The sequence below is a fragment of the Papilio xuthus genome, unplaced genomic scaffold (assembly GCF_000836235.2).
Source record: "Papilio xuthus unplaced genomic scaffold, Pxut_1.1 DF829129.1, whole genome shotgun sequence".
NCBI lineage: Eukaryota > Metazoa > Arthropoda > Insecta > Lepidoptera > Papilionidae > Papilio > Papilio xuthus.
This window is the reverse complement of record NW_013529520.1, coordinates 1064011-1088080: the sequence shown is the minus strand read 5'-3', so window position 1 is coordinate 1088080 and position 24070 is coordinate 1064011. Positions and strand designations below refer to the sequence as shown.

The window sequence follows — 24070 nt, the reverse complement described above, 5'->3', positions numbered from 1 at the left end:
ATTAATATAAGTAGTGGTATTTACAGACAACAGAGTTTTATTGAAAAATTCGAAAGATATACGTTGATCACCTCATAATTTAGGTCAAAAAAGTACTACCTTTGTCTATACTTTTAATTTGTATAAAATTGCAAATTGAGCGTAAATTTCAATTTGCCACAACTATCGCTATTTTAAAAATCACGCCAGTTTCAAGCTTTTATTTTTAAACTACATTGTCGTTGTTTGTCTATTTGTCTATGCTTATCAAAATGCTCACTAGCTCACCGTGAGTTTCCACTGCCGAAACATATTGCTATCTCTGTTTTTTCAAAGGACATGATAAAGACGATAACTACTTGACATCGGCGGTGAACCTCTCGGTCAACACGCGTTGTCAAGCAAAACGAAAGCGATTCATATTTGAGGTTGTCAAACTAAAAGCCAAATAAAGATATCAAAATAAACAAACCGAGAACAAGGGTATAGAGATTATTTGATTGTAATTTAAGCATTAGCAGCGATAAACTATAAATATAGTCTTCTTGAAGCATAAAATGTGATTATTTTAGGATTTTTGTGGTTATGATGTGAAGTTTTTACTAAGTTTAGTCTTATCATATTGAAGTCATACCGATAATAGAATAAACATGGAATCTTTTGTGCGTTATCGAAACATTTTATTATTATTTGTATTTGTAAGCGGCGTGAATTCGTTGCCATATGACGGTAAGTTTTTAATTTTGTCAAGAACTAATAAAACTATAAAAACCTAATAAAACAACCATAAAATCATGACCATAACAGAATAAGCTAGAGAAAGTCTATATCAGTTAGTATAATGGATAGTATGCTGATTATTATGTGTTTCATGCTACATACCTCAGTTATATTTCCTCATTATTCAACAAACTTTTCTTACTTTTTACTTTTATAGTGCACTGGCTGGGAGGTCCTACTATAATTGATAGGGAGATCAAACCAAATAAAGAAACAATTGACATCTACTGTTATAGTGGATGTAATAAGAATTTATTTGTGTTGTGGCAGACAGTCAAGGTAAGTAACCATGTATTAATTACAAAAAAAAACAAAGTTATATAAATGTAACCTATATTGCTTACTTATAGAGCATTCTATAAGTAAGCAATATAGTCATATAAGTAGTGTAACTATGAAATAATGTCAAGCTAGTTATAATGTACAATTATTTGCTTTTTTCTTGCAGTTTAATATAAAAATAAAAAATGATGAATTCAACCAGTACCTCGGAGATAATCCAGAGGATGTCTATAAAGACTATACAGAGAACAGCTATGGCTGGGCCGTTGTCAATCCATTTCAGAAGAAATCATACAAAAGTATCTCAATTGACCTATTTACACCAACATGTATGGCCATAGACACAAAACATCGCCATAGTATAGAGTTGCATATACAGAGTGAGTTTATCTAAAAAAATCTTACATGGTTTTTGTTTACATCAAAAATGCTTATATTGTTATTATACATTGTTTTACAGGAGTTGACATGTGGAGAGTACTTCTAATGGCCCTTGGTCTAGTGTTAATATTCTCCTCAAAAGCATTAAGTGGAAATCCAGTATTCTTCTATGTCTGTGGAGTTCTGGTCGGAGTGTCAGCTTCCTTTTTGCTCCTGGTCTATTATTTTAGCAAGCTACTACCTAGGGTGAGATATTCTATGAATTATTTGTTTAATATTTAAAAATTAACAGTTATAGGAGAGGTGTGTATTAATGGTGTTTTTGGGATTACTTCTCATGCTACTACAATTTTTGTCCAGTTCATTGCACATAGTACATTTAACCAACCTTTCCCAAATAAAAAGATCTGAGACACAATTTACATGACTAAAATCATAAAAAAAATAATAGTCCACTGAACTGCAGGGACTTAAGGAATCAGTGTTTCGGACGCTTATTTGCCTCCGATTACTATTAAAAAAAACCTTTGTAGGATCTTGTTTATATTAAGTTCATTAATGGAGATATTCTGGCTAATATTGAACTTTTTATTACAGAAAACGCTAACATATGGATTACTGATTGGTGGTTGGACAGTAGGAGTGTACTTACTCCGTCAGGCCTGGGAGAATGTACAGAGTATCCTGATGTCGTACCAAGTGTATATGTTCTGGTACACATTGGTTGTGACATTCGTTAGTTTTGTAGTCTGCTATAGAATCGGTCCGCCAAAGAACCAGAGGAGCAAAAATCTTGTCATGTGGACATTACAGGTAAGGGGTATATTTGGTTTCAAATATCTTGGCGGCTCAAGGACATGTGCCCATCGCAGTGCCCTCTCCCCTCGTCTTGCTACTCCTTATATTATGTTCTGCGTAGTGAGTCGCGTGAAATCAAGAGCCGCCAAGATCATTAAAAACAGTAACTCATAACAGAATTATATGTTGAATCTTTCAAAGTTTTAATTGTTTTTTGTCTATGATAAATGATAAATTCTGCTTTATTGTGTAGGTGATAGGGGCTATAATGATATTCTTCAGCAGTCAGTACCGCGAGGCGTCGACCACGGTGTGCGTTTTGGCACTCTGCATTAAATATTTCCCGCAGACCTGGCTCTACAGGGTACAGGCATATTGGTGAGTACTGAGTACACTATCAGTGCTGTTTTCAGCACTAACACCCTGGGCTGGACTTTAACGGTTTATTTTACCTTTGAGGTGGGGGATAACTGTTTAGTACCCTGGATGGTCGTTTTTGTGTGACATATTGTTTAAAACATAAATCTAATGGAACCCACCTTAACCATTTTAGTAGCATTGATCGAGAACCATTATTTTTAACTGCAGTTGAATCTAGGATTCTTTAATCCATTGTGTGTGTGTGTCAGGCGACGTAAGTTCCCTCCTCAGCGACGTCTGCTGACCAGCGAGGAGTATTACGAGCAGGGCGCGCGCGAGACGAAGCGTGCGCTTGACAGCCTTCGCCAGTACTGCAGCAGTCCTGACTGCAAGCAGTGGAACGTCATTATGAAGATTAGTGATGCCAAAAGGTTACTATTGTCCTCCCCTCTCCCCCCACTTACATACAAACACACACGCACGCGTACATACGCATTTATAAACGCACACATCCGCACGCTGTGCGTACGCTGCTACCAATATTTGACAATAATTATAGCCGCTTTAAAAAAATTATAACATTTTTACTAATATTATAACTGCGAAAGTTTGGATGGATGTTTGTTACTACTTACAGGTGAATAGATCTTGCTGTAATTTGGCATAGATGTATAACATAGTCTGAAAGTACATATAGACTACGAAATATTTTTTTAATCCGTGCGGAGTTGCGGTTTAAAACTAGTAGTGTATATCGGGAGTGAGTGAAATTTTCTGTTGTTATTAAATTTAGTATTATTATTAAACTACATATGTTTTAGAGGATTCATTTTAATTTCCATTTTGAATTTTTAATGCAACAGGTTCGCAAGTTTTGTGGAAGGTAACTCCCACTTAAGTGATGATGAAGTGATGGACTACGAGTCGTACGCGTTCTCATTGGAGCGGGACAAGCCTGTCGCTAACTCCACTCGCGCGTACGATATCTCTGATGACGACTCTTCTACTGATGATGAAGACTATCTTTGATGAAATGAAGATCGTGGTGATGTAAAGTGTGATCAAAATGTATAAAGGATGTCGAGGAGAGTTGTGTGAGATATTTGTTACTATCTCGATATTAAGAAGTGTATTCAGGGGTCAGTAATATTTGGTTTCAGAGTGATATTTTTAGTAATTTCTATGAATTTATTATGTCACAAAGAGGCATTTTGATAAGTAACGTTTTAGGTTCTAGTTTATTTTATCGTTTAGTTAAAAAATTTCAAGGACTTTTGGAGATCTTATAAAAAAAGATCTTTTATTAGGTGCGCAACTAAGTTCTCGCTTTTTTTTTTCGATAAAAATATAACTTTATTATTAAAAAATGGTCACAAATGAATCATTCAAAGTTTTGCCCATCGCTAGACACAACTTTTTCCCATCTTTCTGGTAGAGCTCGAATACCTTGACGCCAGAAGTGTCCTTATAATTTTTCTTACAATTTGTTCAATGGTTAAAAATGTTGCTGACCTCTGCTGCATAGTTTCTACCTAAAACGAATCTTTTTTTTTTGTTTGAAAGCTTATGTGTTCTTAGTTTTATTTCTTTAGATTTTTAACATATTTAAGGATCATAACTTTTTTATTTCCTTAATTATTTTCATTTTTTTTAATAGAATTTTTCGTAAAATTTATCTCATGTACTAAAGTCAATTATTTCTTATCTGTATAAAGTATTAAAATGTTCTATTTTTCTTACAAATTTGTTCATTACTTTGTATATGTGAAAAAGAATCTTTGAGATGTGGTTGTGCATTATTTTTAGAATATCGTAAAAAAATTACTTCCGACTTTTGCTGACTGCCAATCATATTTTGTTATAATCTGTAATATATATTCTGTATCTTATCGATTTATTATATATAAAATTATTTAATATGCTAAATATTGATGTTTTTTTGTAAAATAAATATAAGATGTTATTAATCATTAAATTATTCAAACTTTCGTGAGATATACTAAACTGATATATAAACACGGCTAAATACTCACGTATATACGTCCGGTGGCGGCACCGACTAGTTTCGAGCCCATCGGGGGCCCTTCATCAAGATGAGTGGTACTGGTATTATTTCGCGGACGCGGCCCTCAGCTCACGACGTCGTGAAACTCGAAACTAGTCGGTGCCGCCACCGGACGTATATACGTGAGTGTTTAGCCGTGTTTATATATTAGTTACTAATCATTTAATATTAAAAACATAATTTTTAATTACTTATATGCTTGCTTACTTGAAGTGTACTTAGTTTTTAGTATTTTTGATTTAATAAAGATTTTTTTTAAATTAAATTTGAATACACATTTGTAAAAGTACTGAACAAGAAATGAAACAATATAAATGTGAGTCATAATTTATTTTAGTATATTAAAATAATTATCCTTATGTTTAAAATTAATTATTAATTCAACACTAAAATAGTCAAATAAGCATCTGGTGATTTGACTTTTATACTTTTTTATAACGTGTGTGATGTTTTATTAGTATTGTTAATGAATAAAAATATTTTTTCATACAAAATATTTTTTTTATTAGTTTTAATGTCTATATAAAAACTCTTTAGTTTTTTCTTTTTTTTTGTATATTAGTAAAATATTACTTATAACTAAAATTGACCGTAGTTTTAGGAGTACAGTCTTAACCCAATTGGGTTAGACAGAGAAAGCAACACCATCCACTTTTTTATTGAACTTGAATATTCAAATAAGTCAAATGGTGAGCCAATTACTTATTTTTTTTTATACTGAAACAGAAAAAAAGCTAAAAAGCAAGCTAGTTTCAAACATTATAGGTAATGACTAAACTCATTTGTGTTGTCTGTCTCGATTATTCTTAGACTTTTACATATATTTTACAAATAATTATACTGATTGAGATTAAACAATTAACAAGCAATAATATTCTATAAAAATATCTTAGCATTAGACTTCATCATCATGACATCATCAGCACACCCACCGAGGGGCTTGGAACCTACCTAGTTAGGGATGATTAGGCCATAGTCAATCACACTGGTCCAGTGACAAAGAATTTTTCTAATAATTTTCTCAAACATCAAATATAAACAAACTCTTTTGTGTTTTAAATGCTTAGTAATTTCATTAGATCTTGTAAAACATTAACATAAATTAATAATTTAATACATTACATTTAATTAGGCAGTTATGTAACCATGGGTTTCCACTGCTGTAAAATTCATACAGATATATAATTTTCAATGTATTAGCAGGTGTAGAGTTTGCATAAATGTACTGTTGTTTGTTACATGCCGGAGAGAGGGGGCGTCAGTTGATGTCAGACCTTTGGACCGGCACACACCGGTTTACACGTGGCGGGTAAACATGCCAAATATAACGCAACAAATGCTACAGCAGGGAAGCTCATTTGTAGTATGGCACTTCTATTTACACTAGGAGCGAGCACGACTGGCCTTCTTGCTCTTGTCCAGTGTTTGCGGCGGCGGTGGAGGCTTCGCAGACATGTGACGGCTGTACAGACTGAAAAAACCACAAATGTATGACATACTAGCCGTCGCCCACGACTCAGCGCAGCAAACAAAATGCCTATACCATGCCTAGAAGCATTAGCTATCTTCTCATCAAACATCTGTCAAAATAGATTGAGCTGTTCCCAGAATAAACGGCCTTTCAGACAGACAGAAAGTAAAAAATTCGTTTTAATAATGTTAGTCTATAAAGCTATACAAAAAATGATTAAATTTTAAAGGTACTCACACTCTATATGTCTCAGATCGTAGATAGTCGACAACATGTGAGGGTCCAAGCTTCAGCTGGTCTTCAATCGGCGGCACCCAGAAGTTGCCCTCCAATCTCAGCACAGACTTATTGCCAACTAGATCTAGGGAACCTGTATTAATTACAATATTTATTAGTTTTTCATCACAATCATTTCGGGCACTATAGCCATTGGTGGGCTCGAGTTTTTTCCACTCAATTTCTCCAAGTTGGTCTACTTTGGGTTTTTTGTTTCCAGCCTTTCATACCATATTAATAAGATTGTGTATGATATTAGCTTTCTTATAATAGTTTTGTATTATCATTGTTCTTGGTCCATCAGACATTAGTCACAGTACAAATAAAATTTCTACATTAAATTTTATGACTTATAAAGAGTTAATATACATTCAGTAAACAAAGTTTCGCATAGGAAAAAAGTAACAACTTAACATAAGAAATGAAGTTGACTAAAAACAAAGAATAAGCAGTCTTACCAATCTCCGGTGGAAGCACCACTAAACGGTTGCCTTGCAAATGCAACTCACGGAGACGAGACAGCTGGCTAAGCTCACGCGGTACCTCGATCAAGTCGTTCTCGCGCATCGAGAGCTGAAAATATAATAAATGTTTATATTTAAACACAGTCAGTCAGTCTAGGTTATTTACAATCTATGTTAATTTTTTTACAATTACTAAACTATATTAAGTTTTATGTACACAATCCAATATGCCGACTATGTTTATAGGTTATGGTAGTAGCCAACAAGACTATATTTTTTTTTAAATCACTTACTATTTGCAAATTCTTCAAATTGCCAATTTCAGGTGGCAAATATTCAAAGTCATTATCACCCAAATAAAGAGCCCTCAGACTTTCTGTAAAGTAAAAGAATTTAACCTTTAAATCATCATTATCAGCTCACTATATGTCCCCATCAAGGGGCCTCGGAGTCTACCCTAAGTTAGTGGTGATACGCCAATCAAACTTAAAATGTCCCTAATAAATTAAATAAAAAAATGGTAAATAACTCACCCATCATGAAGAAATTTCCAGGTAGAACTTTTTCATTTAAGTTATTATAAGTCAAATCAAGTATTTCAAGTACAGGGAATGCACCAAAACCTCTCGGCAATCCATACAGTCGGTTAAGTGATAAATTTAAAATACGGAGTTTGGGCAATGAAGACAAACTGACTGGTAGTTCCTCTATATGATTGTTTGCAAAGTTTAATATTTCCAAGTTCATAAGATTGGCAAGAGCAGCGGGTACTACTTGTATCTTGTTGTGACTTAATGAAAGCCTTGTTATGTTGGCTAATGTGACTGAAAACGTAAAACAATTTAGTTATATTTACTGTAGATCCAATCATATTTGCGCTTATGGAAGTATGAATGTGTGTGTTTCATTATCACCTATAGCTTTATTAATGGCTATGTACATTTTCCTCATTACATCAGAGCCACGCCTTAATAAAAATAAATTTTGTTAAACTACTTTTGTTTTAGCTTTACTACAGTTTAATAAAGCAGCAGGTAGAATACAAATGCTTATAATGAAGAGAAAATTTAAAAAAGTACACCATCTGGTAGAAGTCATGTAAACATTAGATCATGTTTATTTTCGTAATACTTTAAAATTAGTAAAGACTTCATAACATTTTATTTGGCATATAACTACAATTATTTCTATTTCCATTTGGTATTTTAAGTAATGCAGTTGTAGCATAAGAATAACTGAATATTCTAATAAGAAATCCAAAAAAAAAAACAAACAAAACTGCAGTTCAAGTTCCAAAACTTGTTTTCGTGTGAGTACCGTAAAAGGAAAAACGACTTACATAGTCCTGGTATTTCGTCGAGACTGGAAATTCCTTTATCTACTAAGTCTATCTCAGGATTATTTATTTCTTTCGCTTCTTCAATCACTTTTTTAGCTTTCGACATTTTGCCAGTATTGGGAATACAAGAAACTGGCGGATGGTGACTCATTGTGCTGTAGGCGCAAGCGCGAGAATTCGTGCAAGATTCAGTGTTTCGTCCAATCACAACTCAGTATTTTATTTCTTTTTATTACATTATTGGTTGTAAATTGTTAGCAAAATGGAGCCGCCAATCGCGATTTATTTGTTTTTATTTGACAAAAGTATAACTAGGCATTCAGCCATTTCACTTTCAAATTTTTTTTAAAAACTTCGTTTTCAAAAGTAAAATATAAAACGCTAAGATTTATCTCAATTGAATTAACATTTTCCTTTAAATTTCCAAATCTTTGAATCTGTCCAGAAAGAAAGTTTTTCAAAAATTTGTAATCCGTTTCATAAGTAATGAACAAAGAGGAAACTTGAGTATATCGGAACGTAATGCTGAAGAGACAACTGTCACTGTCTTTCTGACAGTCAATTGTGTCACCTGTCATTTCCTTATATGATAGTTTCGTTATCAATTTACTTTGAATTAACTTTTTAATTATTAGCCTGGATGGTTTACATGTTGACCTTTGTTTAATTACTTTGTACTTACTTCTTACGACATACAACGAGTGTATTAAGCGTTAACTCCTCTTATCTGCTAATCATGATTATGATATGAATTTTAGTGATTTGAGTTTACAGAATAGTTGTTGATATTTGTTACTATCCTAGTATTTACAAGGAAGACGGTGAGTAATTTTTTTATATTATTATCGCTGTTCGCGACTGAATAGGGGAAAGTTGAGTACCTAACTACTTACATAATGAATTTTCGAAAATTAAATTTGTGTTGGTCTTATGTTGTTTGGACTGTCTATATTAAAGCATATTTATTAAAACAACGTAATAATCAACTATCCTATGTTCAAAAAGCTTCAAAAATGTTGTAAGGAATCTAATATAAGTGTAATAAAATTACATTTAATTAACCAAAAGTTGTTATTTTATATTGTTGGTTCATATCACATACAAAGTTAGTACAATGGTCTCCTTTATTGTTGTTTTAACAACTCTGTAGTAAATAATAAAAAAAAAACAGTAATAACATTTCCGTCAGAAACAAAGAGTTGAACTTGAGATGACACATCTTGAAAATATTGCCTGCAGTGCAGTTTATCTTTTATCATTACTTTGTAAATAATATAACATTGTATTTATTTTATTGTAATATAAAACTATATTGCAATCAGGAAAATATATTCTTGAATAAATGTTATGTAATATATGAGATATTATTAAATTAACTTTTTTTGAGTAATATTTTTTGTGGGTATTTCAGTGTATTGGTAACTATAAAAAAAGGTATGAATTTACGTCATTTCCATTGTGTTCTCATGTATTCATAACCGCTTGACTAATAATGAAATAAAAGTTATCATTGTTTTTATTTTTTTGGATGGTTTTGAGCCAGCTATACACTTGCATTTTAAATTAACAGTCCAAAGTTAAAAGAGAAAATGAGTAGCTAGCTTTAGGTATTTAAGTTAGTTGGGTTTAGTTTTTAAAATATATATAGTAAATAATTATACTATTCATATGAAGGTAGCCATGAGTGAGCGTCCGCAGCCATTGAAGGCTATCAACCGTTTCTTCGAGGGCAAGGAACCATGGCAGGTTGCTACTATGACAGCAACATCCGTTCTTGCCATTGTCTGGGCACACAGTCTCTACAATGGCAGAGAGAGTAAGTTAGTGTTTTTATCTACAATATTACAAAGAGGAAAAGTAGTATATTAATATACATATTGTATGTGTATATATAACTCTATATATATATATAGAGTTTTTGAATGAATTAACAAACTATATTTGAATTGAAGTAACTCAAAAACTACTGGAATGATTCCAAAAAATCATTGCTACTTGATCCCGATCCTGCAGTAACATAGGCTAAGCTTAATTTTAATATTGCTTTAAAATGTTTCTGTTTTCAATATTAACTTAAATGGGTTATTTATCTTGCATCCATTTTAAAAATCAGTTTCAAAAGTTACTATTTCTAGTTCATATTTTTGCTTTCGCTGAATGCTGTAAAGTTGATTAATTAATTGATTTTCGATGCGTAAATATGCTTGCTTCACGTTCTCGAAAAATCTTATTTAGGCATTTGTAAATAGGAACTCATTTTAGTTCCTGTTTAGTATCTTGATAACACGTCTTGCACCATCAATTATTGTTCATTAGCCTTCAATACTTCGTACAGTATTGTGTAGTCTATTGAACATAGCCAGCTAGGTAAGAGGTGTTTAGAACTGTAAAAAGAATTTAATGGAATTTGGTGGCACAAAAAAAAAATTTTTGAAAATAGAATACAGTTTTGTTAAAATACAACTTTTATATCTGGATATATGAAACATTTTCCCTCTTACGATAGTTTTTTATTTCGTTCAATAACTCTGCAGGAAAATAAATATTAAGATTTCCTTATGCTGACTAAGTTAGTAAGAATAGCCGTTAAAAATAATTTATGTCTTTTATTAGGTGTTGCTACAAGGTTGAGAAAAGAGTTTTTCCGTTGGCTTCGTCAAGTGCCTATGGTGAGACGTAAAATTGAAGAAAAGATGGCGGAAATTAAGCAAGACTTCCAGAAGGATATTACCAAGCGATTGGCCGGAGTGACAATCAGACGGGAACTGCCGAGTACTGGTCTCTCAGCTGAACAGATTTCTGAGGAGATTAAGGATCATCTTGCACTGGGTATGTGTTTTTAAATTTATGGTAACAGGATCAAGTGATATTTCAGTGGATTGGTTTATGACAAAAAAAAAAAGGTTTTACACCAGTTTTGTTATCACGTTTATTAGATGGTAATTAGCGCCGAATGACAAAAAAAATGTAATGTAAAAAGTAGCCTATATGTTCTATTTTCTACGATCAATGCCAAATTTCAGCGAAATCCATGCAATCGTTCTGGAGATATCTTCTAACAAACATCCATACATCCATCCAAACATTCACATTTATAATATTAGTAAGATTTTCCTTAAATTAAAAATCATTATCTTTAAGACCATGGTAATAAGGATGACTTTAGTTTAAATTGTTATCCTTTCCGTACGAATTAAGGTGTTGATAATTTTATCAATGTTTACGCAATAGTTATAACATCCTGTAGATATCGTTGTGGCCTCAATGAAGACATAAACATTGTTAAGTCAAGGATAAGAAATTGTCTTATTTGATAGGAATCCTAATCTGTTTATTATCTTCCTATCTATTAAGGATTGAAACATATGAAAATCGTTTCCTGATGACAAGAGCTAAATACAGATACAAGGAAAAAAAAGTTTAAGTTGTGTATAATTTCCTATGAGTTATATGACTGTAGCGAGATCGTGAACGATATTTTTGTTAGAGAAATTATTTGTTAAAGATATGAGTGGGATAACATTCTTTTCATTGGTCTTTAAATGGAGTTCGAATATCAAAACGATATTTATTGGTATATACTAATATTAACACTTTCACTGCTACTTAAAATAGAAGTTGCATGGAAAGTTGATCGTAAGTTCTTCGTTGAATGGGCGATATTCATAGGAACGTATGATTGGCGTGGCGGGAGCGTATCTGGTGCTGTGTACCATCTGAGCGAAGAGATAGCTAAGGTTGCGTGTGACGCGTACGCCCTCACCGCATACACTAACCCTTTGCATGCCGACGTATTCCCCGGAGTTAACAAGATGGAGGCGGAAGTCGTCCGGATGGCGGTCAACCTTTTCCATGGCGATGATGAATGCTGTGGCACCGTGAGTATATAGATTCTAGAATGGAAAATTTTATAATTACAAAGTAAAATGAAGCATTTTTACCTTTGTGTAAAGGCCTATAAGTGGATATTACCTTGTTTGTGATACCACTTCTAGTGTAAACAATAATACGCGCGTCATTACATTGACTTGCATTTAACACAATTTAGAATGTTCACTATCTTTAGTACCTGCTAATTATAGCCTATCATTACACTTTACGATTGTTTGAAAATGTTCTTGTGAAATAAGAACATTGTGTTCTAAGTAGGTTACTTTACTACGAACAAGCAAGCTATGTCAAATTTAAATGACCGCTAAACGTTGACTTACCGTGGGTTACCGAGACCAAAATACCCATTTGAAACAACTATCTGTGTTTTACAAAACATAAAGACAGGGATGACGATATGTTTTATTTTAGTTTCAGAAACCAACTGTTAGACGTATAAGTTAGATGCTTTAACTATATCTATTTTCAAATATCTCAGCGGCTTTTAACATCATTGCGAGTCGTTGTGCAACACTATTAGATGTGTTGGTGTGTAGAGGGACGCGGGGGGAGGGCACTGCGCTTCACGCACATGACCTTGAGCCGCCAAGATATTTGAAAAGACTAATATATACAGAAGAAGACATACTGAAAAAGGATATATCCTTTCTCTCCATCACCTTTTAGATCTTTAAGGAGAAATGGACTAAAATTAGTCCTTCGATATCTTACTCGTATCTATTGTGAATCCTAATGACCTCTTGATATTGTCATTGACTGTAGCCCGCGACTCTGTCCGCGCGGATTAAAAAAAAAACTTAATTCGTAGCCGTTGTGTTTTACCATTTAACATCCACCCATTCACATTTATAATATTAGTAAGATTGAGTTTTTTAAACCAGGTGACAACGGGTGGTACGGAGTCAATAATAATGGCTTGTAAGGCATTCCGTGATTTGGCAGTAAACAAGGGTATCAGTAACCCTCAGATTGTGGTCCCATCTACGGTACATTCAGCATTTGACAAGGCGGCACAGTATCTCAATTTGTCCGTGGTGACAGTGCCCGTGTCTCCAGACACGTATACAGTTGATGTAGACGCGGTCAGGAATGCCATCGGTAGGAGGACATGTTTGGTAAGCATTAACTGTCGCATCAGACTTCGTCTGCGCGGAATTAAGATAGAATTTAATTACTAGCCTATGTATTCGTTCAGATTGTGTTCTATATTTGTGCCAAGTTGCAGCAAGATACATGCAGCCGTTCTGGAGATACTTTCTAACAAACATACAACTAAATATTCCCATTTATAATAATAAGAAGACTTATGTTTTTCAATTTGCTAAGGTTAAAGCTCTTGACACACATTGTAATAGATTCTACTTACTGTTAAATGAAAAAAATGATATGAACAACAGAACACAATTTCGCGTATGAGCATAGTATGCGCATTTCGTTGCAAAGCAAGTCGGCAGTTAACGTGTTAACGTGATTCAGATCGTAGGATCAGCTCCTAACTACCCGTACGGTACAATGGACGACATCGCGGCGTTGTCAGAGATAGCGCAGGAGTACGGAGTGCCGCTGCATGTAGACGCGTGTCTGGGAGGTTTCCTGGCTGCCTTCATGCCTGACGCGGGCTACGACGTGCCGCTGTTCGACTTCAGACTGCCAGGCGTAGCTAGCATATCTGCTGATACCCATAAGGTAATTTGCTAGGAATTTCTAGGAATTTACACAATAAGGCTATCTTAACCGATGGGCGCATTTACCTATATAAATGGACTAGTCGTCGCCTGTGACTCCGTCCGCGTGGATCCTTCTTAGATTTATTACATTTTAATTTATTAGACTATTTTATGTCTATGTATGAAGATCTATTCCAAATTGGACTGTCGAAGTCTGCATGTAATCGGTACGCTATCGTTTTCAGTACGGGTACGCTCCGAAGGGTACGTCGGTGGTGCTGTACCGAAAGCCGGAGTACCGGCATTGCCAGTACACCGTCACCACAGAGTGGCCCGGCGGTGTCTACGGCTCGCCCACTGTCAATGGTAACACCCACCACACCACATTCACCAAATTCACCACATTCACCAAATTCACCATTATCACCACGAATTTTATATTTTTTTCCTTTCCTTTGTGTACTTTCAGATAATGTTATACATACGCATACTACATATTATACTCTATATTTATGTCAAACTAGCTGTCGCCCGCGACTCCGTCCGCGTGGGATAAAAAAAGGTTCCTAAAGAGTTATTCCGGCAATTATTCGAATTTCCCTCACATTTTAAACCTTCCCTTAACCTCCACGAACATTTCAAGACCAAGATAAAATGAATCCGTTCAGCCGTTTTCGAGTTTTAGCGAACCTAACGAAATTGTTTTTATATATATATATATATATAGATTTCATTAAAATCCGTTCAATCGTTCTGAAGTTACCTTTAAACAAATATCCATACTTTCTTATTTATAATATTAGTAAGATTAATTGCTCTACTAACTCGGGAGAGTAAAAACTGTACGGTTTTATTTTTATATGTCTATCAATCCCATTGTTACCTCGTTTAACCTAAATTATTAAACCGATTTTGAACAATTATGTCATTTTATTCGTATTCTTCCTCTGAATGTTATAGACCAGAGTTTTTTTTTTAGTTTTTATTGACTTTAATAATGTATTGTGTCGCAGGCAGCCGTGCGGGCGGACTGATAGCGGCGTGCTGGGCCACTATGATGTACGTTGGCCGCGCGCGCTACGTGCAGATGGCTGATGAAATTATCACAACAGCCAGATATATAGAGAAAGAGTATGTCTGTCGCTTTGTTTGTTACTATTGCAGAAACATCTGAGTTAAGATATTCGTATCTTTCTTGTGTAAAGACACGATAATGTTTGCTTCTGTATCGTGTACAATCAGGGAATCTGATGGTGTTCCACTTTAAAAGCTAGTTTGAATTATTTGTGCATATTGAGACGACATAGAACAATATCCAATAGAACGCAATTTTTAAATATGTCTGTACATAAAAGGTATTTTATGACATATTTACAGACATATTTAAAAATCTCTGTCTGTATATAAGAAGTATTTGTAAGAAAAAGCAAAGTTTGTCTCTTTGGAAACAAGGCATTTTTTCTGTAAGTGGAACACAGCGGATTTCCGTGAGTGTACTTTGTAAAAGTAAATAAAAACTGATTTTATCATGAGATTATATAAATATATGCTGTGATTGCTGACGTGACAAAGAAGCGTGTTTACGCTTTATCATATTTGTATAGATAAATAATATTTTCTTATATTGTCAGGATACGTAAGATCGAGGGTTTATTCGTGTTTGGAAAGCCGGTGACCAGTGTGGTGGCGTTCGGCTCCAAACAGTTCGACATCTTCAAGTTCGCTGAACTCCTGCACAAGAAAGGATGGGCGCTAAACGCACTGCAGTTCCCCTCAGGGTCAGTACCATATATATCTATTTGGCATGTTGTCTGTGCGTTTGTGTGCGCTAATCTCTAATAAACCTTAGTAGATTTATATGGATTTTTTACTAATGTATTATGTTAAGTTTCACTTATCATTTAGTATATGTTTTATTTCGATCGGTACATAAAGGAAAAAGTTATATTAGTAAGAGTTCACAATCGGAGATTTAAATTACCAATGTAAGTTGACCTCGGAATTGTTAATTTGTGCATACATAATAGGGTTCAGCTTAATCTGGATATCTAGTGTTACTGGAAGACGGGGTCCACAACTATGTTCTTAATATGTTCAGGTATCAAGAGTTGTCACAGTATTATGTACCATAGTCATAGTATTATGTACCTTATATGTATGTGTTTAGGGTGCACATCTGCGTGACTCATGCGCACACACAGGCGGGCGTGGCGCAGCGCTTCGTGGAGGATGTGCGCGCTGTGGCAGCAGAATGCAGGAGCACTGCCGGCGGCGAACCAGTACAAGGAAAAGTAAGTTCTATTACATATGTATTAAAGGCTAAAATCCCCAGATATAAAGTTTGATAATTTTATAAGCTTTATCTATCTATATTAATAAATTTGGAGTGTCTGTATCTAATATTGAAAATAAAAAATAATTCGTGCACATGATGTATGGCTCCGAGCCCCTCGGTGGGGACGTATAGTGAGCGGATGATGATGATGATGATGATGTATTTGCGTAGTTGGTAACGAAAAAACATTTTTTAAATTTTTTTGTCGGTCCGTAAGGCCATGTTTGTTCCGGGTAATCTTCAGAACGACTTGACCGATTTTGACGAAACTTGGATTGGAAGATAGCTGATGAGTGCAGAAGTAACTTAGGCTATTTTATTTCGCATTAACGAAGTCGCGGGCTACTGCTTGTTAAAAATATTATTCTTCTCGCTAAAGACGTATCTTAATAATTATGGCCGAATAAAAGATGATTTTTTTCCAGATGGCGATCTACGGCGTTGCTCAAGAAATTTCTGACAGGAGCTTGGTATCTGATATCACGAAACACTTCATTGATTCAATGTACTATTTGCCCACATCTGAAGCCCAGTAGTATATAAGAAACAATTATTAATATATAAGTATTCAAAATTGTGCAATTTTTTTAGGTTATGTAACGCAACTACGGCTAAGACGGCTTCTATTCTTACTTGATTAAAGATTTTAAAGTTATATAAGTAATAGAAAAGAAATCGATATCGACGTTTAAAGTTATTTAAAGTAACAATTTATATGAATGTCATATTTAATTATTTATAGTGAATTTTACTGTTCAAGTACAATGGCAAAGAGTAAAGATAAATTTATCTTTTATCTAAAATCAATTACTCTTCATATTTTAAATTATAAGATAGCAAAATATTATTTGTGATATTTGTTACGTAATACAAAACAAGAAATAAAAGAAAATATGTTAATGGGGAGAAAAAGTAGCGCTAAATATACCACAGATATACAAAAAAATAATTTATTCCATATACAAAGTATGAAGTAGTCAAAATTTCAAAAATAAGTAATTTTTTTTAATAATAATGAGATAATTAACAAATTATTTATAACAAAAGAGGGAATATATTATTATTACTAAAATGACGTTTAAAATTTTTGACAGATGACAGCTCATTTTTGACGCCAGCGTCACCTGCTTACAGCTTTTAGTTATTCTCCCCATACTTTAATCCATGAAAAAAATATATTACTAATGTTAAATAGTGACATCTATGGAATTTATTAGAAAACAAAAAGTCTGCGAATTGAAAATAGATGGCGCTTTCTTTCAGATGTTCCAATGATACTACGAAACATATTGTCATCTCTTTTATTTTCTTTGAATAAAAGAGAGATGTCTATATGTTGATAGTTTTGATTTCTGCAGTAGTTTATTGCGTTAATTATTTGGATTAAGGGTTGTTGTAAAGTATATTCTATTATTTAATTTGGTTTTAAAATTGAATATTGATATTTTTTAAGTTATAAATAATTGATGATTGTATAACAAATGCCATAATCAAAATTAAGCACAATTTAATTATAAATTTTGTACATAATTGTTTATTTCATTCCGTACTTGCATTTATTTGGATCATTTCATTGTTTTAATCAACTTTATACCTTATGTTTACGACATAAAGTCTATTTTTTAATGTATTTTCAATATCAATTTCTTAAGCCGTATTGTTTAATCAAAGATAATTTAAGTTATTACTTGTATTTGATTAATATTGTATCATATGTTTAAATTCAATAAATAATTAAAATAAAACCACTTTTATTGACGAAGGCGTTTTTTATCCGATAAAATACATACCAATATTGAATTAAAACCGTCTTGGTTATACATATTTAAGGGTACATACTTTATTTTATAATTACGTTTACTTCCATAATGACCATTAGTCAAATCTCCGGCTCTCGAAAGGTTAAAACACGTATTAACTAAGTAGTGCCTACCTGAGTAACACAGTACGTGTTTACATACGAAAATTCAACAATGTAAACCCACTGTTATTTTGCTTTTTTTTAAATATCCATAGTAAATAAAACAGATTTTTAGAGTATTAATGTCTTTATGGTTTCTTGAAGTTCTGTCAATTATTCTCTGTTCAACTGACATGTGACAAAATATGAATTTTTATACAAGCGACGCCGGTTACTTATAATGTATATTAAAATTTAACACAACGTCGAAATAATGCGGTATTTACCGTTTTTATTTATTTGTACTTATTTATTAAAGCTGGTTTCGTGTAAAATAAATTATTGCGGTGCAACAATGTGCGCGGGAACTGATACACACACGTTTTGTCAATATTCTGTAAGTATAGACGATTTTAACAAAGTTAATTTGATTAGAAATCCGGAAAAAATGACTTAGATATCCACATCCCTTTTTAGCACACAAATCTTAGTATAACAATCAAGAAAAACGCGACAATACAACTTTATTGTGAATTTTGTTACTTTTAATAGGACAACCAAATTTGCTCTCTTGTCCTAGAGCATTTACATAAAATCTACCCTCAGAGTAAATTTTTAAACACATCGTCATTTAACCCTAAGTGAGATTATTGATAAGGATCTAGGAACGCGGCAGGTACAATACCAATCATCCCTTTAAAGCAGTCTTTCCCAAAGTGGGCGATAACGCCCCCTTGTGGTCTGCAGGTCTCAAGTTGCGGGTTATTGTAAAAGTTTCGTTTAGAATTCTCCGTTAATATACATATATAGGTTACAATAATTAATTAATTTAATTTAAAGTTATAGTGGTTTTTAAATATGTGAAAATATGGGGGCGCTAAAAAAATATTTATTCTCAAAGTGGGCAGTAGTCAAAATAAGTTTGGGAACTACTGCTTTAAAGCAACTAAGGGCACTAGATAAATTGATTTACCAAAGGTAAATGTGTCTGTGTCAGAAAGGTCCAGGGCCTTTGTGCACGGGTTTGATGCCAGCAAGCCTGAGCAAGGAGGAGAAGATGCGAATACTGACTCGGCTCAACCACCGGCGCAATGACGCTGCGCTCGGTCTGCTCGGAAACCTGCCAGCAGCAGGGGACATGCTCAACATGGTATTAACAATATTGTTTATGTCTCTGTAAAAGCCAGCTACGCGCTGCGTAATGGACATCAGCCCGTGTCCCTATACTCCCAGCTAAATGTAATATTGTGTAGGTACATAAATATGAAATATCAACTATGCTTATATTACTACGATGAAAATCAGAGTCTACTTCCCTCGGTTGCTTATTGGGTAACCGTGTGGCGTTCACTCATTGTCTACCTGATGGCACTTAGTCTTGTGTAATTAACAGAGGTGGGTGGAGGAGTTGGCGCGTGAGGCCCAAATGTGGGCCGACCAGTGTGCCGCGCCAAAATTCCCCGAAGATCACGACCTTTGTCGGGATCTGTGTGAGTCTTTTACAACTATTTATTTCGCTCCTTGAAGATTTATTACAAATTCCACCAAGGTTCCATTAAAACTATATTTCGAGAAGTACTTTAACGCAACATGAAACACCGTGAAAAGAACGTGGCAAGCGATAGCGTCCTTCTGTCTGACGTCGCTAAAATAGAATAGTAACCTCTATTTATAGATTCTTTTCGAATACTGGAAAAGGGAGAAGACTTAGCTTGGCCTCCGATTGGTTTAAATTGAAAATACTATTTACTAAAATTAACTTAAGTTAGTGTTATATAGACTCGTTGCCGGTGGGTCAGAATGTGGCGTCAGTGGTGGGCGAGGCGCCCGGCCTGCGCGTCGAATCTCTGGTAGACTTGTGGTACATGCAGGGCAGGCACTACAAGGCGAACGTTTCTTCATTCGAACCGTAAGTGATACAACATATTTATGTTATGCAAAAGGAACTTTAGCTACATCATTTACAAACTGTTTGTCCGTGTTTATTTCAGACCTTCACAAAACAGCAGTTACTACGGTGATTTTGCTCAAATGTTGTGGTCGAAGACATTCATGGTTGGCTGTGGTCGCAGCAGATTTATGGTAATTAAAAACATTTCACTGCTTAATTCGTGCGTAATATTCACCTACCACTTGCAGTGTTTCAGCTATTTCAAAGAGAATAAGAGAGATGACAATATATGTCAATAAAAGCGTAACGGCAGTTGAAAAGGCATAGTAACAAAAGAGTGTATTTTGCAGTCGATGTGGCAAGACCGGCCGCGCACAGTCGAGCGGCTGGTGTGCAACATGGCGCCGCGCGGGCCGCGCCCGCAGCAGCCGTTGTGGCAAGTCGCGCGCCCCGCTAGCCTGTGTCCACCACGGACCTCGCCAGCAACACATTACCCCGGACTCTGCTCAGTCAGTACGTATATATTGTAGCTATTTGAAGACGAACCAGGTGGAATTATGGTCGTTATGTAAATTTAAACCAGGATTTCAAAAAGACACACAATGTTCTCTGTAGCAAAAAATAATGATGTTAAGAAGAGTGCTCGCAACATCACATGTAGGTTAATGTATCTAATAAAAAGGCGAGAAACTAAGCAATTTGGTAGAATTAAAATTACAAATGAAGCCCAAATTTCAGATGATAGTCAGAAATTTGATAAGAAAGAATATAAAATGCCTATAGAAGATTCCGTTATAATAAGTACAGTATTGGAATTAGATAGAAATTCATCATTTGAAAATGTTGAAAACTTAGATGAAATCTATGTAGCAAAATTAGCAGCGATAATTATGGAAAAGTCAAATAACGATCAACAAGAAAGTGACCAAATTAACGTCACGGAAATCGTTAGCAAAATGGGAATTAAGTTTGAAGACTTTAATACATTAAATAAAAGGATTGCAAACGAGCGAAAGAAAATTAGAAGGTACATGAATAATTATAGTAAATCTAGAAGAAAATTAAGAACTGTTGGAAGACCTAAAGCATATTACTTGTATGAATTAAGTAAAGAAGAAGACGAAAAGAGAACGAAATGTAAGTTTACATATAGAGTTGAATATTGAAACATGAAACTTTTATTTAAACACAATATATGTTGCAGATACTGTAGATATAAATCCAGTCATAGAGAAAGAAACAAAAGACTCAGTAATGGAAGAAGTTACAAAAGAAAATGACGAACTATTTACAAATGAGACCGAATTATCGAGCAATAGCACAGAAGGTGTGTGTAATTAAAACCATATTACTAAACGGTTTAAAATGACAAGATGTTTACAATATTATACAATTTTCAGATGTAGAAATATTGAATTCATCGAGCGAAGTTAGTGTACAAATTGACGAAGCAGTTACAGAGATATTAATAAATTCAAGCAACCAGATAACAGAAGCAATATCTAATTCAAGTGTCGAAACTACAGAACTTTTTTTAACAAATTCAAGTAACATTGAAAACAATAGTTCAGAAATCAATGATGATTTAATTAAAGAATATTTATCAGACCGTAAGTGAATGTATACGACAAGCTCAAACTAAACAGAACAGTCACGGTTATCGAAAATGCTTCTACGGCGACTGATTACATATAATTAGATTTTTTGAGGGCCGCAAATATACTAAGCTACATTTACTGTGCGTTTCTTAGACCATTATCTTTATTTAAAATGACAGGGATATGTTTAGAGATTTTTGGCTCAGGAACCCACAGTTAATTAGTTTCTTTAAACATGGAGTAGTTTAATAGCTTAAAAATTATTTAAATAAAGCAATTAGTAACTTATATTTTTATGGATTTTGTAGCTGAAACAGCGCGGGAGCTGCAAGAGACGATAATGCGTATGGAGCATACAATGGCCGGACAACCTTTAGAAGCCAACATCACGCCGATGTTTCTTCGACCGACAACACCTACTCCCATGAAAGTGTGTAGTCTTCTTCTTCTTCTTCTTCTTCTCAGCCATGAGACGCCCACTGCTGGGCACAGGCCTCCCCCAAAGATCGCCACGATGACCGGTCTTGTGCCACCCGCATCCAGGACGCTCCCGCAAACTTGACCAGGTCATCGGTCCATCTTGCGGGAGGCCTGCCCACGCTACGTTGACGTACGTGTGTGTATTATTGCATATGAAATACAAGAAATAGAATAGATATCTATACTTATTATTAAAATTAGAGTGTCTCTATGTAATTTGCCAAAAAATATTTCGTACACGTGATGTATAATCGTTGCTGATGACGAAAAAATGATTTTTAAAATTCTTGTCCGTCTGTATATCTTTCCTCAATGGTGTCTTTGTTCCGGGTAATCTCCGATTGGACCGATTTTGTACGGAATTGAACGGGAAGGTAGCTAATACACGCGGGAATTTAATAGGCTACTTTTAATTCTGCGCTGACGAAGTCGCCGACAACCGTCAGTGAATAAATAAAGACCCTAATTATTTGCAAAATGGGACAGGGTTTAAATTCACTAGAACAAAGCGAATGAAACGTTGATATTTGACATAACAATAAATTAATGTGGTAACTTTTATTTAAACTAATGTTAGGAAGGAAATCCGACACTGTGCCGGTGTACTGGCACAACATTAGCCTTACTAAAATGTCAACATCTATGTCCCTTCACTAATCATTCTGACACTTGACTTTGCAATGTAAGCGCGCCATTGGCACCAAAGAATTGTAATTAAAAAAATTGTAAAACTAGGTACGTCGAGAACTGAAGACTACGCAAAGCGAAGAATTCAAAAGGTTTAAGATGATGTTCCAGAAACGAACACAAACGCCTATACCTGGACCAAAAGATAAAGATGAAGAAACTGAAGGAGAACCGATTCTTATTGGTGAAAAACGTACAGTTCTGCAGACTCTTTTGAGTTATATTCCTAATATGAGATCTCTTGGTCTTATCTCCGGTTCGGAATACGGCGTCGCGTTTTCTATCAAACCGTCATATTTCTTAATATTTTGTCATTTCTTTTGTATTGTTTTATAATTTAGATTTATTTATTAAAGTTTATTTATTTGGAAATTATTAAACTTTTTATATTAAAAAATAAATATTTATTACTATTAACTTTAAGTAAGTGAAAAATATGTTACGATAAAATTTCCGACGATTCATTTGAAATTGATTTATTTTTAACATTTTAACAGTGGTAGAGCCCGCTTTAACATCTTCGCACGAATTGTCCCGGCTCGCCCGGTGAAATACCACGACCACACAGAAGACAGGCGTGAAGTGGAAGCTATTCCAAGTACAGTCTGATGAGTGTGCGTCCCGAAGGCATAATTTAGTCCTCTTTCCCTTCCCACCCTTTTTCTTATAAGGATATGATGGGAAGTGGAAGTGGACTTTCCGGATGAGAGGATGCATGGAAAGGGAATATATTTTCTTTCTATGCATCCTCTCCTCAGTCGATTAAAGGTAGGCACCGCATATGCAATTGCGTGTGTCTATGGGCAACGGTCACTTCGCTATTTCAGCGATTTTAGGTGGCCGCTCGCTCGTTTGCCACCTTATATAAAAATCGTATATGATGAAATAAACAAAGCAAGCAAAAAGCTTGTGATTAAAGAAGTGTGGTTGATTGATATTTTTATACAGCATTCTTCATTAACCACAAGAAACAGAGCAGTTTGCCCGCAACTTGATTTTAATATAAGTAGTGTTAAAATAACTTTTGCTTTAAAACGATGTTTAAAGGAATAGGAAAGTATATGAAGCTTAAAACAGCCCTAAGAATGAGTTATATTTATTACGCACGGGTTAGATATTTCACAATAATTAATCAATATTAATTAATCATAATTAATACTAATTAATAGTAATTCATGTTAACATTAATATTAATTTATAGTACACCCTCAAATGTGAAAACCCTCAAAGTATATTTACGATGTCTCCTACAATGTAAAAGTCAGTGACACAATTCTAGTTAAACCTTTGTCGTATACACAATAGTTCCGGTATAATTATGTTGAGGTGATTGAGGTGTTCAGATTTAGGGCAGTGTTAGTAACTAACGTCGGCGTCACTCCGGTCATCGGCCGTCGCGACCCGTTAACGTTGTCGAGTTATGTTA

The 24070-nt window shown here is 34.4% G+C and overlaps 4 protein-coding genes across 6 annotated transcripts; 3 read left to right on the top strand and 1 right to left on the bottom strand.

The window, feature by feature from the left end:
• The first annotated feature begins 366 nt into the window (after nucleotides 1-366).
• On the top strand, nucleotides 367-4184 carry Nemp (nuclear envelope integral membrane protein). 2 transcript variants are annotated; one of them, XM_013315000.1, is made up of 9 exons: nucleotides 367-462; nucleotides 552-708; nucleotides 917-1038; nucleotides 1208-1421; nucleotides 1502-1668; nucleotides 2020-2235; nucleotides 2474-2598; nucleotides 2850-3011; nucleotides 3444-4184. In XM_013315000.1, exons 2-9 carry the CDS (start codon nucleotides 630-632, stop codon nucleotides 3607-3609), a joined length of 1251 nt encoding a protein of 416 aa, XP_013170454.1. In that variant the 5' UTR covers nucleotides 367-462; nucleotides 552-629; the 3' UTR covers nucleotides 3610-4184. The 2 variants fall into 2 exon arrangements, with proteins under 2 accessions (XP_013170454.1, XP_013170446.1); XM_013314992.1 differs by lacking the exon at nucleotides 367-462 and having other exon boundaries at nucleotides 475-708.
• A 1492-nt stretch (nucleotides 4185-5676) lies between these two features.
• Nucleotides 5677-8424, bottom strand: ics (ras suppressor protein 1). The gene is made up of 6 exons (XM_013315010.1): nucleotides 8196-8424; nucleotides 7390-7680; nucleotides 7150-7232; nucleotides 6851-6965; nucleotides 6354-6486; nucleotides 5677-6116 (listed from the first exon to the last, which is right to left on the bottom strand). Exons 1-6 carry the CDS (start codon nucleotides 8344-8346, stop codon nucleotides 6029-6031), a joined length of 861 nt encoding a protein of 286 aa, XP_013170464.1. The 5' UTR covers nucleotides 8347-8424; the 3' UTR covers nucleotides 5677-6028.
• A 347-nt stretch (nucleotides 8425-8771) lies between these two features.
• Sply (Sphingosine-1-phosphate lyase) lies at nucleotides 8772-17544 on the top strand. Of its 2 annotated transcripts, none has more exons than XM_013316574.1 (11): nucleotides 8772-9016; nucleotides 9874-10011; nucleotides 10809-11024; nucleotides 11865-12073; nucleotides 12968-13201; nucleotides 13563-13772; nucleotides 13999-14119; nucleotides 14767-14884; nucleotides 15385-15531; nucleotides 15921-16044; nucleotides 16514-17544. In XM_013316574.1, exons 2-11 carry the CDS (start codon nucleotides 9876-9878, stop codon nucleotides 16622-16624), a joined length of 1626 nt encoding a protein of 541 aa, XP_013172028.1. In that variant the 5' UTR covers nucleotides 8772-9016; nucleotides 9874-9875; the 3' UTR covers nucleotides 16625-17544. The 2 variants fall into 2 exon arrangements, with proteins under 2 accessions (XP_013172028.1, XP_013172020.1); XM_013316566.1 differs by having other exon boundaries at nucleotides 9870-10011.
• Nucleotides 17545-18183: 639 nt separating this feature from the next.
• LOC106119701 (uncharacterized) lies at nucleotides 18184-23639 on the top strand. Its single transcript, XM_013314832.1, has 12 exons — nucleotides 18184-18385; nucleotides 18986-19138; nucleotides 19382-19478; nucleotides 19768-19897; nucleotides 19980-20070; nucleotides 20230-20392; nucleotides 20618-21016; nucleotides 21084-21206; nucleotides 21280-21489; nucleotides 21786-21907; nucleotides 22693-22954; nucleotides 23593-23639. The coding sequence occupies exons 1-12, from the start codon at nucleotides 18263-18265 to the stop codon at nucleotides 23637-23639; spliced, it is 1920 nt and encodes a 639-aa protein (XP_013170286.1). The 5' UTR covers nucleotides 18184-18262.
• The last annotated feature ends 431 nt before the right edge of the window (nucleotides 23640-24070 follow it).

Excerpts from the sequence above, each read along its gene's own strand:
- Sply (XM_013316574.1), top strand. The coding sequence starts at position 9,876 with ATGAGTGAGCGTCCGCAGCCATTGAAGGCTATCAACCGTTTCTTCGAG. Across the intron at positions 12,074-12,967 it reads ATGATGAATGCTGTGGCACC|GTGACAACGGGTGGTACGGA; the intron begins GTGAGTATATAG and ends TTTTTAAACCAG. Across the intron at positions 14,120-14,766 it reads CGGCTCGCCCACTGTCAATG|GCAGCCGTGCGGGCGGACTG; the intron begins GTAACACCCACC and ends ATTGTGTCGCAG.
- ics (XM_013315010.1), bottom strand. The coding sequence starts at position 8,346 with ATGAGTCACCATCCGCCAGTTTCTTGTATTCCCAATACTGGCAAAATG. Across the intron at positions 7,681-8,195 it reads CGACGAAATACCAGGACTAT|TCACATTAGCCAACATAACA; the intron begins GTAAGTCGTTTT and ends TTACGTTTTCAG. Across the intron at positions 6,487-6,850 it reads GGTGCTTCCACCGGAGATTG|GTTCCCTAGATCTAGTTGGC; the intron begins GTAAGACTGCTT and ends TAATTAATACAG.
- Nemp (XM_013315000.1), top strand. The coding sequence starts at position 630 with ATGGAATCTTTTGTGCGTTATCGAAACATTTTATTATTATTTGTATTT. Across the intron at positions 709-916 it reads GAATTCGTTGCCATATGACG|TGCACTGGCTGGGAGGTCCT; the intron begins GTAAGTTTTTAA and ends TTACTTTTATAG. Across the intron at positions 3,012-3,443 it reads AAGATTAGTGATGCCAAAAG|GTTCGCAAGTTTTGTGGAAG; the intron begins GTTACTATTGTC and ends TTAATGCAACAG.
- LOC106119701 (XM_013314832.1), top strand. The coding sequence starts at position 18,263 with ATGCGGTATTTACCGTTTTTATTTATTTGTACTTATTTATTAAAGCTG. Across the intron at positions 19,139-19,381 it reads CAGGGGACATGCTCAACATG|AGGTGGGTGGAGGAGTTGGC; the intron begins GTATTAACAATA and ends TGTAATTAACAG. Across the intron at positions 21,490-21,785 it reads TAAAGAATATTTATCAGACC|CTGAAACAGCGCGGGAGCTG; the intron begins GTAAGTGAATGT and ends TGGATTTTGTAG.